This window comes from Urocampus carinirostris, chromosome 19 (assembly GCF_059441175.1).
Source record: "Urocampus carinirostris isolate Australia breed hairy pipefish chromosome 19, RoL_Ucar_1.0, whole genome shotgun sequence".
NCBI lineage: Eukaryota > Metazoa > Chordata > Actinopteri > Syngnathiformes > Syngnathidae > Urocampus > Urocampus carinirostris.
In genome coordinates, this window is record NC_142367.1 from 15,064,158 (window position 1) to 15,079,779 (window position 15,622).

The 15,622-nt window shown below is 40.7% G+C and overlaps 2 protein-coding genes and 1 long non-coding RNA gene across 5 annotated transcripts in view; 2 read left to right on the forward strand and 1 right to left on the reverse strand.

Moving 5' to 3' along the window:
- On the forward strand, positions 1-12,058 carry ercc4 (excision repair cross-complementation group 4). Its single transcript, XM_088323778.1, has 11 exons — positions 1-273; positions 2,994-3,174; positions 3,283-3,478; positions 3,535-3,742; positions 3,805-3,985; positions 5,323-5,454; positions 5,517-5,621; positions 6,609-7,167; positions 8,498-8,590; positions 8,653-8,765; positions 11,244-12,058. Exons 1-11 carry the CDS (start codon positions 97-99, stop codon positions 11,978-11,980), a joined length of 2,682 nt encoding a protein of 893 aa, XP_088179904.1. The 5' UTR covers positions 1-96; the 3' UTR covers positions 11,981-12,058.
- On the reverse strand, positions 5,786-15,527 carry LOC148347460 (uncharacterized). The gene is made up of 2 exons (XR_015848038.1): positions 15,300-15,527; positions 5,786-6,054 (listed from the first exon to the last, which is right to left on the reverse strand). It is a non-coding gene; the product is annotated as an uncharacterized LOC148347460 (long non-coding RNA).
- mrtfba (myocardin related transcription factor Ba) overlaps positions 14,915-15,622 on the forward strand; it is a 14,936-nt gene continuing 14,228 nt past the window's right edge. For all 3 annotated transcript variants that reach the window (XM_088323775.1, XM_088323777.1, XM_088323776.1), the window contains exon 1: positions 14,915-15,068. The gene's annotated coding sequence lies outside the window, so the exon portion shown is untranslated. The remainder of the gene's footprint in view (positions 15,069-15,622) is intronic.

The following is a 15,622-nucleotide window of genomic DNA, read 5'->3' on the forward strand; positions in this document are numbered from 1 at the left end:
AACACTTCCGGTCACGTCTACCATGCACTTTTGTTGACGTTCATACAAGATTTGACTGTTTTCTCCTGCCTTGGGGCGGGCTTGGAGCCTCCCGCCATGGCGGGCCCCTTGCTGGAGTTCGAGACAGAAATGTTTCTAAGTTTGTTCAGTTGTGACGGGCTGCTAGTAGCGGCGGAGGGGATGGGAATCGACCGCATTCTGCTGCAATTCATGCGGGTCTACTCGGAACAAGACAGCCTGGTTCTGTTACTCAACACGACCGTTCCCGAACAGGTCAGAACGACCACATTGTGAATTCAACGGTGCAATTGTGTTATTGTCATACTGTGGAGTCATATGTTGTCATAATTTTCCCCGAACACTCAAATGACTAAAACAATCCTGCACTGAAAGTTATAGAAAACGTCAGAATTTGACAGTGACCAGATGTCTTTTACAGGCATGCACACTGTATGTTTGATTGCACATGAGAGTAAATCATACCTGTCAACATCCAGGGCTCCAAGCCCCTACAAACTCTCGTATTTTCCCTTACAAAATACAAAAAAATCTTACACCATATATATTTTTCAAACGTGTTTATTTATGTAGTTTAACATGTTATATTGTACCCCATTATCCATCATCTGCACCACCTATCCTCAGTAGGGTTGCGAGGGTGCTGGAGCCCATCCCAGCTATCTTCTGGCAGTGGGCAGGAGACACCCCGAACGGGTTGCCAGCCAGTCGCAGGGCACACAGGGAAAGACAATTCACACCTAGGGACAATTTGGACCGGCCAATTATATTGTACACGTATTTCGTTATGTCATTATGTACATATTCTTAATAAAAAAAAAAAAAAAAAAAAGAAATCAGGAACAATTGTTACGTAACTAAAATATTCATTAATAACACCATCCATCCAATATCTGCACCGCTCATCCTCAGTAGGGTCGCGGGGGTGCTAGAGCCCATCCCAGCTATCTTCGGGCAGTGGACACCCTGAACCGGTTGCCAGCCAATAGCGGGGCACACAGGGACACACAACTCGCTCATTCACACTTAGGGACAATTTGGATCGGCATGTTTTTGGAATGTGGGAGGAAACCGGAGTGCCCGGAGGAAACCCACGCAAGCACGGGTAGAATATGCAAACTCCGCACAGGAAGTCCGGTAGCTGGATTTGAACCCATGACCTCAGAACTCTGCCGCACTGCGCCGCTGTGCTGCCTCCATGGATGGATGTCCCATTAATTGGCAGCCCAGCTTTATTATTGTATTGTTCTCAGCTCAGGGATGCTGCTGGAAATGTGAATTTCCCTTCGGGGATGAATAAAGTATTTATCTATCTATCTATCTAATAACACTTTAAATTTAAATTAGTGAATAAAGATATTTTTTGGAGGAAAAAAAATAGTTGTCATTTCTATTTTGTAAACCAAACCACAATATCAACCATTGATGTTTGTATTTTTAATTGCAAACAGACTATTTAACAGGGACAGAAAAGTATTTGACTTATGAAGTGATCGGCAGCTGTTGGAGGTATGTTGTGCTCTGTGATGAAATGGCAAAACATCACTTCTGCAGCTGTTGAGGAGTCTTCTGGTGTAGTGGTGTATGTTATCGTATGTATATATTATCGTATATAGCATACGAGCGCTATTGTCGGAAGCGCAGCAGAATGCGCGTTCACGCGAGGGGCGGAGGATTTTGCAGGGGAGTCGAAATTAGGCACTACAGCGGCAGACGCATGCGCACAGTAGCATCAAACGCTCACTTCGTTTGCAATGAAAAAAAACGATACGGAGGATAGAGGCTCCCGCGGCGAACTGACTTGATTGATTTGCTGTTTCGTGTATAGTCGGTGTATACTGGATGGAAACCATAATTGACAAATTTGCATTTTTCCGTACGGATTTTGTTGTACGTCGTACATGCCTTAAAATGCATAATAAACGTACTTTGTACGGCAAAAACGTACAGGTTGACAGGTATGGTAAATTGATCCAAAGTTGTCAGCCGCACATGTTAGTAAATTGGTCGCAGAATTAAGTTAACACATCATTAATTTGGTTGCATCTATGCTTGAATTGTTCCTATGTTTTTGGTCGCACATGAGAATAAAATGGTCCCAGATATGTTTTTGTTTTTTAAAAAGGAGCACATACTATTGATTTGGCTGCACAAATAAGTAAATTAGTCCTCTTGTTGGTCGCATAAGTGAGTAAATCGGGGGCAGTGTTGAGCTCAGATTTTCTTTATTTGCTGGCACACGTACAATTGATTTGGTCGTGAGTAAATGAATCCAATATTGTTGTAAAGTAAATTGGTCACAGTGTTAAGCGCTGTTCTTTTGTCGTTAGCTCCCTATCCGAAACCTGTTTTCGAAATCTTGACAAAGTAGAAAGTAAAAAGCAATCAGGGGAAAAAAACATTTAAAATCTTGTCATTTTTATTCAACAAGCCCAATGTTTATCTGATTGTATGAGTTCTTTGTGTATAACCTCCATATTATTTCAGTCATTCCTAACTTTCACTTAGTTATAATTAATAAACTTCATGAGTATACATGATATGTTGTTCAGTCTCTGAATTGTTGTAAGTGCTGTTTTTGGTTTGGTTTGGAGAGGGCCTTGAGTTTTATAGGTACTTGCCAGACCAGGGGTTGGGGGGTCTACCCCGGGGGACCATTTTGGTAACCCCTGTTCTGGCAAAAAGGCTGGTCTGAAATAGGTACTTTTCTACTACCTCTTAGGTTTAGATTTCACCATTGCCTGTCCTCCTAGCATAAAAGTAATACTCAGTCATTTTGACGGCACACTTAGGAATCCTCCAAGCCATTGTCCTGTAGTTTATATGTGCCCAGAATATTCTGTTATAAAAAACCTTGAAGAAACTGCTAATCTCAGCCCCAGGCCTTGTGTTACCTGTCCAACAACTCATATGTAAACAAACACAGAGAAAGAAAACAACTTTTTTTGTTTAATGACAACATTTTCTCTCTTCAGGAATATTTGACAGAGCAGTTGCGAGTGGAGGGCGTGACGCACTTGCCGAGGACAGTGACTAGCGAAGTCCAAGGCCCTGAGCGCTACAATGTGTACACTGCGGGAGGGGTGCTGTTTGTCACCAGCAGAATCTTGGTGGTGGACTTCCTCACTGACCGCATACCTGCTCATCTCATTTCTGGTTCGTTTGGTAGTAATGGGAGTTCTTTAATTGTGCTCAATGCTGATGATGAAAACCAATGCTCCTGTTAATTTAGAAAAAAATAAAGTCAGATTTTGTCTTGTCAAGGCATTCTGGTGTACCGCGCACACAAAATCATCGAATCGTGTCAGGAGGCGTTCATCTTGCGACTGTTCCGTCAGAAGAACAAAACCGGCTTCATCAAAGCCTTCACAGACAAAGCTACCGCCTTCTCCTCGGGGTTTTGCCAGGTGGAGCGTGTCATGAGGAACCTCTTTGTCAAGAAGCTTTACCTTTGGCCCAGGTACTGAAGCGCTCGTAAATTTCTGGTCAAAGCTTGACCGCCTTCATCTTGGCCAGGTTCCAAGCATCAGTGAACACGGCCCTGGACAAACACAAGCCGGATGTGGTGGAGATCCACGTCTCCCTGACGCCGTTCATGAGGGCCATCCAGAGCTCCATCCTGGACATCATGGGCGCCTGCCTGAAGGAACTCAAACGTTACAATCCCACTTTGGAGGCAGAGGATCTCTCTTTGGAGAACACGCTTAGCAATGCCTTTGATAAGGTAGTACCGATGTAAACAAAACAAAATCACATCTCGTTATCCGATTCGTTTTTCCGTCCTAGACCATCCGTCATTACCTGGACCCCTTGTGGCACCAGTTGGGAGCAAAGACCAAGGCGCTGGTCCAGGACCTAAAAATTCTGAGGGTTCTTCTGCTCTACCTTACTCAGTACGACTGCGTCACCTTCCTCAATCTGCTGGAGTCGCTCCGCTCCAGCCAGAAGAACTTTGGCTCCAACTCAGGTAGCTAACAAGCTTTGTGACTTCATTTATATTCGAAAATTTTGTTTTAAGTGACACTTTTTTTAATAGGTTCTGTTACTGTGACTGATTCAATCCTGAGTGACTTTTACATGAAAAATGTTTAATTTCACAGACAGACAGAAAAGGGCGCTCTAGAGTAATGTTCAAATATCCTTAATGATTAAAAATATAAACAGTAAGGTATTTATAAACTATATAGTAGCCGTTTTATAACAACATTTTCACGTATAAAGGAACAAAACTTTAAAGGTCAGTTCTACATATTGACCATTCTTATATATTTTTTTCTTTACTTAATTTTTCTGTGGGGGTGTACCAGAGTTAGGGCCTGGGTGAGGTAGTGCGGAGTTGGGTTATCCCTCCAAAAATCTGATAAAAATAATCCACTCTTGTCAATTCTAATTTTTCCCCCTACACAAAATAAGTTCTAAAAGTAAAAGAAAAGTGTATTACTGTGCGTGAGTAAATAAGTAACAATCAAGTCAAGTTTTAGCTATTTAGCCATCTATCTACCTAGCTTTTTATATTTTTTGCATGCTTTCAAGCTAACATTTTATCTTTTTCATTTTTTTTAGCTAACTATCTAGCGCCAAGTCAGTCTTTTACCTGCGTATGAACTTTACATTACAATTTTTTATCTTTTATATAATTATATTTGGCATTTGGATTCTATGTAAACCAAGTTACACATTTATTATTTCATATAATGAAGTACATTTTATGCACGAAACAAGATCTTAAAATTAAAAATGATTAAGGATTAATATGAGAACAAATCAATCTCACTTTAAAATTTCATATTCAAATGATCATCCCTAGGGCCGCAGGTTAGAGACCCCCGTTCCACACCAAGATTCAAAACCCCTTTAAAGCTACTGATTAGTGCAAAGGGCCACCAGTTGGATATGCATTATTAGCAAGGTACCGTACTTGTTATGTTACTATTGTGTTATTACCAGATATTAATCAGTAAATATCGGGTTATAATAAGCTCAATCAAAAATGAACACTTCTGCCTTGTATATGGCACTGAGTAATTTCATCGTAGGCTAATTTAAAAATAGAATTTTAGTGGAACCGATCATGTATTGTAAGACACTGATCTTGTCAATGATTTCTAATATTAGTTAGTTAGGGATCAACAATCCAAGAAAATCGCAATGACCACGCACTGGTGAATAATTTTAGAAAAGTTATTGGGAGGGGCTACCACGGGCACCACGTTGGCAACCCCCGTTCTACATTGAAAAATATGGTCCTTGCCCAAAACTAGACAAGTTACACAATTAATTTGTTTATTCACTTGTTGATTTCAGGCTGGCTCTTCTTGGACTCCAGCACATCCATGTTTGTGAACGCCAGGTCCAGAGTGTACCACATCCCGGAAACCAAGAAGAAACTCAAAGTTGGAGCTGAAATAGAGAAAAAAGCGGCGAAACCTGTTGCAGGTGAGGCTGCCGAGATTTCACGAGAAGACATTTGAGATGATGGCAACGTGTGTTTGTTCTAGAGACAAAACGAGTACTCGTGCTGGAGAAGAGCCCCAAGTGGGAGGCTCTGACGGAGGTCCTGGAGGAGATTGAAAAGGAGAACAAGAACCCTCAGCAGGACCAAGGTTGAAATTTGAATCTCAAGGAAGTAGGGCCGCAACTAACGACTATTTTAAAAGTTGACTAGTTAAAGACTATTGAAACAATTTGTCACATACTCAGATCATTTTTATTCTTGTCTTAAATTTAGAATGACTTTGATTCAATTATGGGGCAAAAGATAAAAAGGTACAATGAAAAACACATTCTTTATTGAACATATTCCAGATTTGAACAAAAAATACAATTAGACGCACTACGGAAAACCAAATAAGCACTTCCAGTAGAGACTAATACAAAAAAATAACCTCTGTCAAGTTTTTAAGGACAGGCAAATAAATAATACATTAAAATCAAGTAACCGTTTTTTATCCCTGGCACATTAGCAGCAAAATAGCGGAATTATAAACAAATATAATGTCGATTTTGTGTAGGTCGTTCAGCGGTAAACCTCAAAGTCTGTAAAAAAGGAAGCAAACCATTCTCAACAGTTTGAAATCAAACAGTTTTAACCACTGACACTTGTTCTTTAGACCGCATGCATTCATTTTCAAATACGTTTGTCAGGCAAACTCTGGCGTAACGCTCAAGCTTTCTTTTATAGTAAGATATAAAAGTGTAACATGTACAATGCAAGTCATGAAAAGTGTAATGGCTTGGATGTTACATAAATATTACTGAGACGATTCAGACTCTCCAACTATTCTCTTTAAATCTACCGCTATGATACACAAGGTCTTTATTGGTTGTATCCAGGCTAAAATGCTCCCAAACTTGATGTCTATGCTGCCATTTGTATGTTTATTTAACTGCTTGACACATAGATTCTATTGTGCATGCTCCACTCTTAGCAGAGATTAAATTCATGTATCATACTTCTGTATAGTCAACACTGAAATTTATTGTCCAATATTTTCTATTATCGATTTTTGTTGACAATGTCGACTAATTGTTGCAGCCCTACAAGGAAGGTTAAGTAAACGATCCCACATCTCTGCCCCTCTAACGTTCAGGTCGCGTGCTTATCTGCGCCAGCGACGACAGGACGTGCGCTCAACTACAGCAGTACGTCCGGCACGGCGCCGATCGTCTCCTACGCAGGCTGTACGACCGCACCGTCGCCAAACGTGACCCGGCCGCCGTCCCCGCATTCTTCTCGGCCAAACGTAAAAAAGACAAGGGCCCCCTCAAAGGCGGGAAAGGCCGAGGGAGCTGGAAGGGCAAGGAGCCGAAAAAGAACAAGACGAAAAGCAGACCGTCCTTGACCTTGACGCAGATGGTTGGCAAAGAGCGGGCGGCAGAAGCTGCAGAGATGGGAAGCAGCGCAGACGAGGACGAATTTTCCGATGAGGATGAAACAACTGAGGGAGATTTATCCTCTGACGCTTACTACACAGTCGTGAAGGAGCCCCTGATGCTAATCCACCCCTTGAGGGGCTGCACGGACCCTCACAGCTTGACGCGGGTGTTGCATGAAGTGGAGCCCGCCTACGTGGTGCTCTACGATGCCGAGCTCAGCTTCGTGCGCCAGCTGGAGGTCTACAAAGCATGTCGGCCTGGAAAGCAGCTCAGGTAAAGAAGCGGTGGGCTCATTATCGATAATAAATAAAAAAATCCCCTCATTTCAATAATATGGAGGGGCACAGAAAAACACAGTACGGAAAAATACCCTGGGGAAGTTTATCCACACTTCCATCTCAGACACATCTGGCTTATTTCATTAACATTCCACTGGCAGGCTGTCTGACTATTGATAAACAAATTTCTGTACAATGTCACCATTCACAATAATACGTCATGCCACATTATCATTGGAAAGCTTAAACTCGTTGGATTGAATACATATTCAACATACAATTCAAAGTATACTCATCACAGAAACCCCACGATCAGTCTGAAACTAGATACTGAAGAAACTCATAGCACAATTCCCTACAACTAGGATGTTGTTGCATTCACCTGAGTCTAGTGAATTCAACCGTGTAAAATTTGTACTCAAACACACGATAATGCTGACAAATTTAAAAAAAAACACCTAAAATCATTCCCGCATTGTTTGAGGAGCTTTGTCGTTATCAATCTGCTTGGCTTCACTACTCCCCTCTAAAAATAAACAGACTCGTCTGATCATTTTTGATACTTCCGTTAGCCTCTGACCTTTTGATGACACACCTTTTGGCCAATTGCAAGCTTTCTTTCTTGGTCATTAGCCTTTGACAACCTAAGTGGGCCTGTACTGGGGAAAAAAACTTCATGACCAATTCGGGTTCAAAAATCTTAAGCCAATTTTGACCAAATCAAGTGTAAAAGTAAACATGCGCAAAGATAATCATGATTCATTTTTACCCACCATTATTAGGCGCAACTGTGCAGAATCATTGACTCCTGGAAAGCGGAGTCAAACATTTACAACTGTTTGATAATTAAAAAAAAAAAAAAAAAAAAAAAAGGTCAAAGTAATGTACACTAATGTAAAGTGTATAGGGCTGTGGTTGTCTCCAAATGGCCACTTTCGGAAACTCCTAGACTTACCATTAGAAAAGTGTGTAAATTACATTTTTCACTTTCAGATTTTGATCAAATAAGTCAAGGTACTTATTTGACCTTACCTGTTTCCCAGCTAAGATGCCCATGTTGCACTCATTTGATTGAGAATAAAAACCTAATTCTGTGTGTTCCAACTCAGATTGCTCAATATTAGTAGCACTTGCAGTGATATTTTCAGGTTTGGACAAAACTTCTTTCAAAAGAAAACAAAACCGTCCATATTCTCCAAACAATTCAAGCACAGCATTCAATTCACTTTGGGTACGTCTGGGATTGGGAATCAACGAAAAATGTACTGAAGCGGTTTAAACTAAAAATCTATAAGAGCATCTGAAGTACTTTTCTGATGACACAGGGTCTACTTCCTCATCTACGGCGGCTCAACTGAAGAACAGAAATACCTGACCGGCTTGTCCAAGGAAAAGAAAGCATTTGAACATCTCATTAGGTCAGAATTTTTCCACTGAGTTGATTTACAAATTTCGAATCTGACAACTTTTACTCGTGCAGGGAAAAAGCGACCATGGTCATCCCTGAGGAGAGAGAGGGCCGAGAAGACACCAATTTAGACCTGGCCAGGAATTTGGAGCCAGCAAATGCTACTACCAACAGTCGCAAAGCTGGTAAGTTCAAATACTGGTTATTTATTAATGATGGTTCAGTGTGCAGAGTTCTAAAATTATATAACTATCTATATTTCTCTTAATAAAACACGGTTTCCGCGGATCCTTTAAAAGACTTAAGACCTTGAATTCACTTTTCTGATAAATAAGGTCTTAATTGGCTTTAAAATGTCTTTTCAAAAGTCTTAAAAATGTGTACATTGTTAAAAATTGTAGGTAGTGTTGATGGACCCACGTGGAAGAGGCAGGAACTGCACGCAGAGATGCTTAAAACAATTAAATAAATCACGACCAAAGTACTAAACAAACAAGTGGGCACAAAACTAACAAATTGCCCAAACAGAAAAGCAGAAACCAAATCCTGGAACCGGAAAATGCAAGTAGCAAAGTGATTAAATTGACAGAACACAGGATGGATGTAGATTCCTTGTGCTGGCACATCCTTAATAGTTTTGTATTGGTGGTTACTGGTGGAATGGTGGAAGGCTAAGTTGTAGCGTGGACGCATCATCAGTAGTGTTTCGGCCACAACCCTTGACGCCCTCACCAGGGGTGGCCAGCCACAGGATGATCAGCCTTGAGCTTGCGTGAGTTCGAATCCTTCATGAGAGTTGCTTTGATGGGCAGCACACTTCTCATGGGATTATGCATGGCAAACCTCCTCCTTTGTTACTTGGTGGCCCAACAGGGGTCTTTCCTCCTAATGAACAGCCTCTGGCTGCTTTTTCCCGCTGCCTCTGATGCCGCATTAATGGCTTTATGCAGGCTTTGGCCCCAAATTCCCAGGTCAACCAATAACTTAGTGGTAGATGAAAAAGAAAGCAGAAATAAACACACCTGAAGTGGTGGTGAAAACGAAAGTGATGACAGAACTCAAAATGACACGACAGAGTTTGCTGAATAAAAATGTCCTTTCAAAGGGTTCAAGATGATTGGGCGAAGGTGTGTGATAATCAGGGTTGGGAAGGGTTACTTTAACTTGATTACTTTCAATTACTTTTGGATTACTCCAGTACCAAATATGCTAATAAAAGGCAAAAGAAATTAAATATGAATAAAATGATGACTCACAACACGAGGTAAGCTTTCTCTCCTGGCTTTGATCTCCGGCAACACGAGGTAAGCTTTCTCTCCTGGCTTTGATCTCCGGCAAAACTAACATAAAATACAACAGAAACAAAATGAAATTAAATCCAAAAAGCTTGCCAACATAATTTTTGCCGTTCCATGTATTCCGTTACTCCCCAAGCCTGCACAAAATTTAGTCATTTTAATTATATTTAGTTTCTTTTGTCTTTTATTAGCATATTTGGTATTGGAGTAATCCAAAAGTAATTTGAAGTACTTAAGTTAAAGTAACCCTAACCAACTCTGGTGATAATTGGACAGTGCCCAGTTCAAAACCCCAGTTGGGGCCATCTGGTGGTGGGAGGTATGCCAGACACCAACAAACACATTGATAAGATTTATATTTGTTTGAACGAAAAATATTTAGTAACATTTATAAACTGTCTTTTTTTTAATAATTGACCGATATATTTCATAGCAGCATCGTGTGACCGCAGTAACGGAACTATCAAAACGGTGATGTGGTTTCAGGCGGGCCCTTCAGAGCAAACGCATGACTTAGGTCTATGGGAAAGTGTACATTTAAAGAAAAGTGGCTGTCCAACGAACAATTTTTGCCATGGATAAAAGCGGTGCCAGGTAATGTGTACGAGGCATGATGTATTGTGTGCAAGAAAGATTAGTAGATTTTTTTTTCTGTTTCAATTGCGATTTTTTTGGGGGGGTCGACTCTGTCTTCAATTTGATTTCAGGAACATAAATCTTTAGAAGTCTTGAATTTAACTTGCCTTAAGCTGTAGGAACCCTGTAAGAACTTCACTGAGATTGATCATTTCAGCTTTAAAGTGGAAATGATTCCAAAGCATTTCTGAATAATATTTTGTTTAATGATTCAAAATATGCTATATGTATTTGTATACCACTTATTGACCACAAATGCAACTCTAGTGCTGTATGAAATATTCAATTAAAATAAGAAAATACAAAGATATATAGTTAACTAGCTCTAAATGAACAAGACATGAAATGATAGACGCAGGCTGTGTGGGAATACCAACTAGTTCTAACTGAACAAAACACAAAAGAAGGGCGAAGGGAACGTAACTTGTCCATAATTACATGAGTTTTCCCCACTAAACAGATATAACAGAACGAGAACATGAAAGACTAGACAAAACACTGTGATATTAAGCACCATAGTCAAGCAGTTTCCAAGATGTGTTCATATGAATGGGGTCCAAAATTCTGTATTATAAAATAGGATATCTTTTTCAAATGCATCGTCAAGGTATCAGGTCGAGACCGTATCGGCAGACCGTATTGTCCCCCGCCTAATCTGGCTGCTGTGCCAATCTCAACATTTGCTCACCCCTGTATCCGACCCATGAGAATATGATTTTGTTTGCACAGGAGGCCAAGAGCAGCCTGGCGAGCCCTCGCGAGTCATCGTGGACATGCGCGAGTTCCGCAGCGAGCTGCCGTCCCTCCTTCACCGCCGCGGCCTGGACATCGAGCCCGTCACCTTAGAAGTGGGCGACTACATCCTGACCCCCGACATCTGCGTGGAACGCAAAAGCGTCAGCGACCTGATCGGCTCGCTGCAGAGCGGCCGCCTCTACACGCAATGCCTCTCCATGAGCCGCTACTACCGCAAGCCCGTGCTGCTCATCGAGTTCGACCCGGCCAAACCCTTCTCCCTGACGGCCCGCTCCGACTTCCGCCACGAGATCTCCTCTAACGACGTCTCCTCCAAGCTCACCCTGCTCACTCTGCACTTCCCCCGTCTCCGCATCCTCTGGTGCCCCTCGCCGCACGCCACCGGCGACATCTTCTCGGAGTTAAAGAAAGGCCGACCCCAACCCGACGCCGCCGCCGCTCAAGCCGTCACGGCCGAGTCGGACGCCGTGGCCGAGTCGACGGAACTGTACAATGCCGGGCCCTACGACTTTCTGCTCAAGATGCCGGGAGTCGACGCCAAAAATTTCAGAGCGGTCATAAGAAATGCGAACAGCTTAGCCGATTTGGCCAAACTGAGCCGGGAAAAGCTGGCTGGAATACTGGAAAATGCCAACAACGCAAAGTTGCTCTATGAGTTTTTGCATAATGTCGCTGATGTTCAAACCGCAGCGCAGAAAGGCAAATCATGAATTCATGTACCCTTTTTTTCCATACAGTGAATATTTTAACTCTTTTAGAAGCATTAAAGATGAATTTTTTACATTAGCTGTATTGCAACTTTAACTACCTAATTTCATTTTGTTTGTCATTTCTAATTTTCTTCACAGGTAGTTATTCAACACTCATACCTACAACACAAATCATCAATGAGGCACAAGGTAGCCCCCAAAGTAGCCCATAGACTAGCTCTAAAAATAGCTCACAGTGATGGTTCATTGTTATATCCTAGAAAATCTTTAACAGGCATGTTTTCGTGATTGACTGAGCCTATTTTACCTCTAACTCAAATACACCTAGTAATAACATAGTTATTACATAACTTGAAATATTACAGTTCAAACACACCGAACGAAATAACATAAAAACAACATAGTAATACCTTACCTTGAAATATGTATGTTATTACGGGGTGTGTTTCAACTATATCTACCTAACTTAAAATATTTTTAGTTCAGGGGCCACAAGGTAGAAATATCACTGGCATCAAAATAAGATGTAGGGTTGGGGATCTTTCAGAGACCCGCAATTCCATTATGATTAATGGGTATAAGAATTGATCATAAACTGATTATTGAGGTTTTTTTCCCCCTTCTCTAAAATGCAATCTCTTAACGTTTATCAACTATGCATATGTAAAAAAAAAAGCAACAACTGACTTCATTTCCAGGACAGTTTATCCATTCCGGGGAAATGTCTTAGTGTTTGAAACTCGTGCAAACTGCAAAGGGACAAAAATAGCACACAAAAATTAGTTTAAGTGCAAATTATTTAATTCTAAATTCGCCTTCTTTTTATATTTTCAATGGAAATTTTAACCTAAATTTGGGAACTTTGCTTCACATTTTTTTGATAAACGGTAGTCACCAAATACAGCTACAAACGCTCCCCTGCTTACGACCATTAGACTTATGTAAAACGGTAGATATGAACATTTTTTTCCGGGATGTCGAAAAATATCCGGACGTTGCTGTAAGTTAGATTTTGTATTGTCTGCGCCCTTTTCCGTGTACAGGACATTCACCCGGAAAAAAAAATCTGCTTCCTTTTCCTAGTTGGTGTGTAAACATTCTATACTGCATCTCCAGCGTGCTAAAAACTTTGACATTTTTATTGTTTAACATCTTGTGCATCCATTCAATACAGTTGGTGTAAAGTGTAAAGAAGAGGCGAGCCGTTTCTTTTGAAATGAAAGTGGAATAAGGAAGCTTGATGCGGTTAAGTAAATGGTTGGATCGCTTTTTATCGGCCACTTTCTACCACAGAGGGTGAACTCTTGAAACTCATCTTTCAAAAGTAAGTTAAACTTAACTTTATCTTTATAGAGCATATTATTGTATGAAATGTTTATTTTTTAGTAAAAAACAATACAAGTTACTTATACAAACCTTAAACATACTTATATAAACCTTAAACATGCAAAATATAACACTGAATCAACTTACAAACAATTTCAACTCACGAACGATCGTCTGGCACCTATCTCGTTCGTAAGTAGGGCAGCGTCTACTGTTGGTGGATTATTTTGCGAGTGGCGCTTAGCTTCGTTAACTTCCAGTGGACATATTTAAAACTGCAGGTCATTCATAGTTTTTAACTCTGTGGCCCTGATCCGGCCAGCGCGACATTTGTTTGACACCACTGTTTTAGACAATAGAAGACCATCATGTTAATAAACCCTACAAACTTCAAAATTAAAAAAACACTAGTTACCATACTTTACAGAAGACGGATCGTGCAATTGTGTCGATATTTCAGTCCTTTAGTTTGAATTTGCATATAGTATATTTTTAGATTATTACCCTTATTGTTTTGTGATCACTTTCAGCACAGTGGTACTTTGTCTTATTGTAATTTATCTTGCACTTTTTAAATTCGTTGTGCATTTGACATGTTTGAATAACAAATTGTATTAAAATTAGTAACCCTTTGAGTCATTTGGTGCCATTTGAGTCCCAGTGACCTAAAATGGTACCTTTTGTGTAAAAATGGGCTTATACTTAAAATATTTCATTGTATGCCTAACTGCCCTCTACCATAGTACACATTGATAGGATGGATTATATTTGAATGAAATGACTGATCGGAGTGCAAGTACACTAAAATGCTACATCACAAGTCATATTTGAGTGACTTCTCTTACAAATATAAGTGAGAAATCTTAATAAATCTAATTAACCCTTATCTAACGTCATTTTCAATTATTAGTGCATTTTTCATGTTAAAAATCTCAAATATGCTGTGTCCCAATGTCAACTGTCTCCCCTTTACTCTGATAAAGAGTTCCATAGAAAATGCCTGCTCCTATTATGACTGATTTTTGGAGTGAAAACGTGCAAGAACAAACAGTAAGTACCACTCTTAATCAACATTTTTTTCAATGTTTCATTATGGTTTACTGATGAGGAAAGGCAGAACACGTCCACCCCGTTACCCTTATTTATAGTAGGAACAAATAATATTTTGTCATTTTGATATTATGGTTGATAACCATGTTAAAAAAAATCACTTTAATCATCGTTTACTTGCTATTTTTTCATCACATTAGTAGTAATGGCTTACTTAAGCATACAATGCCGCCCCCTATCACTGCCACCCTGATATTGATTTTTATTTTAACAGGGGAAACATTTGGCCTATGTCATATGTGAAGTAATTGGTAATTGGTGTGGAGTTTGCATGTACTCCCCATGCCTTTCAAATAATATTTTGAAAACCTTGAATGTTATACATTTTTGAGTGAAGTTGACCATGCTGAAATGGCACTAAATAGTAGGAACGACCCGGATATTGTTCTTTCCCATTCCCTATTTACAGGGCAAGCCCCCCGCCACCCTCCACATCCTCATGCAGTCACGCCCCCTTCCCGTCCGACTGCGTCATGACGTCACTCGGTACCCACGGAGAAGTCGCAGCCATTTTCCTCGGCCAAATAAAACTTGAATGCGGTTGCTCGAGGTTCGCGAAAAACACCGCAGAGGTTCGAGTTGTCGTCGCCTTCAAAAGTATCGCCATGAACGCCGAGTCAGACGCTTTGGATTTTCCGGCCTTGTCTCGTTGGTAAGTTCCGCTTGCCATGGCGACCACTTGTTTTTAGCACGTTAGCTCCAATGGGGAGCGCTGACTAGACGAACATGAAATTGAGCGAGACAGCTACAGCACTAAAGCAGGCGGCTTAGTCTTTAACAGATAAGCACTCCGTGAGAAATCGGTGCTTCTCCTTTCGGTAATTCGAAACCAATAATCAATGACACGGTGATTACTGATTGGTTGTGCGGAGAACTCACTCACCTGTCAGATGGTCAGAAGTGTCCTTTGGACCCCACACCCACCGGCCTTCTCATTTCCCCTAAACGGGGCACAAAAGTCGGTCACAATCGAACACGAACAACCGCGGCTATTTCTTATCCAACAGCTGCATACACACGAAAAAAATCACATTCAATCATATTAGTTTGCACAGTGTTTTCTATTTTTATAATATGGGTTAAAGTTTTATCAATCTAGGGGGCAGCCATTTTGAAAATGCAGTCGAGTAAAGATGACGTCATAAATGCTCCGGCTTCCATGAATAGGAGCCGTGATTGGTCGGAAGCTCGAGTATCAGTGATGTT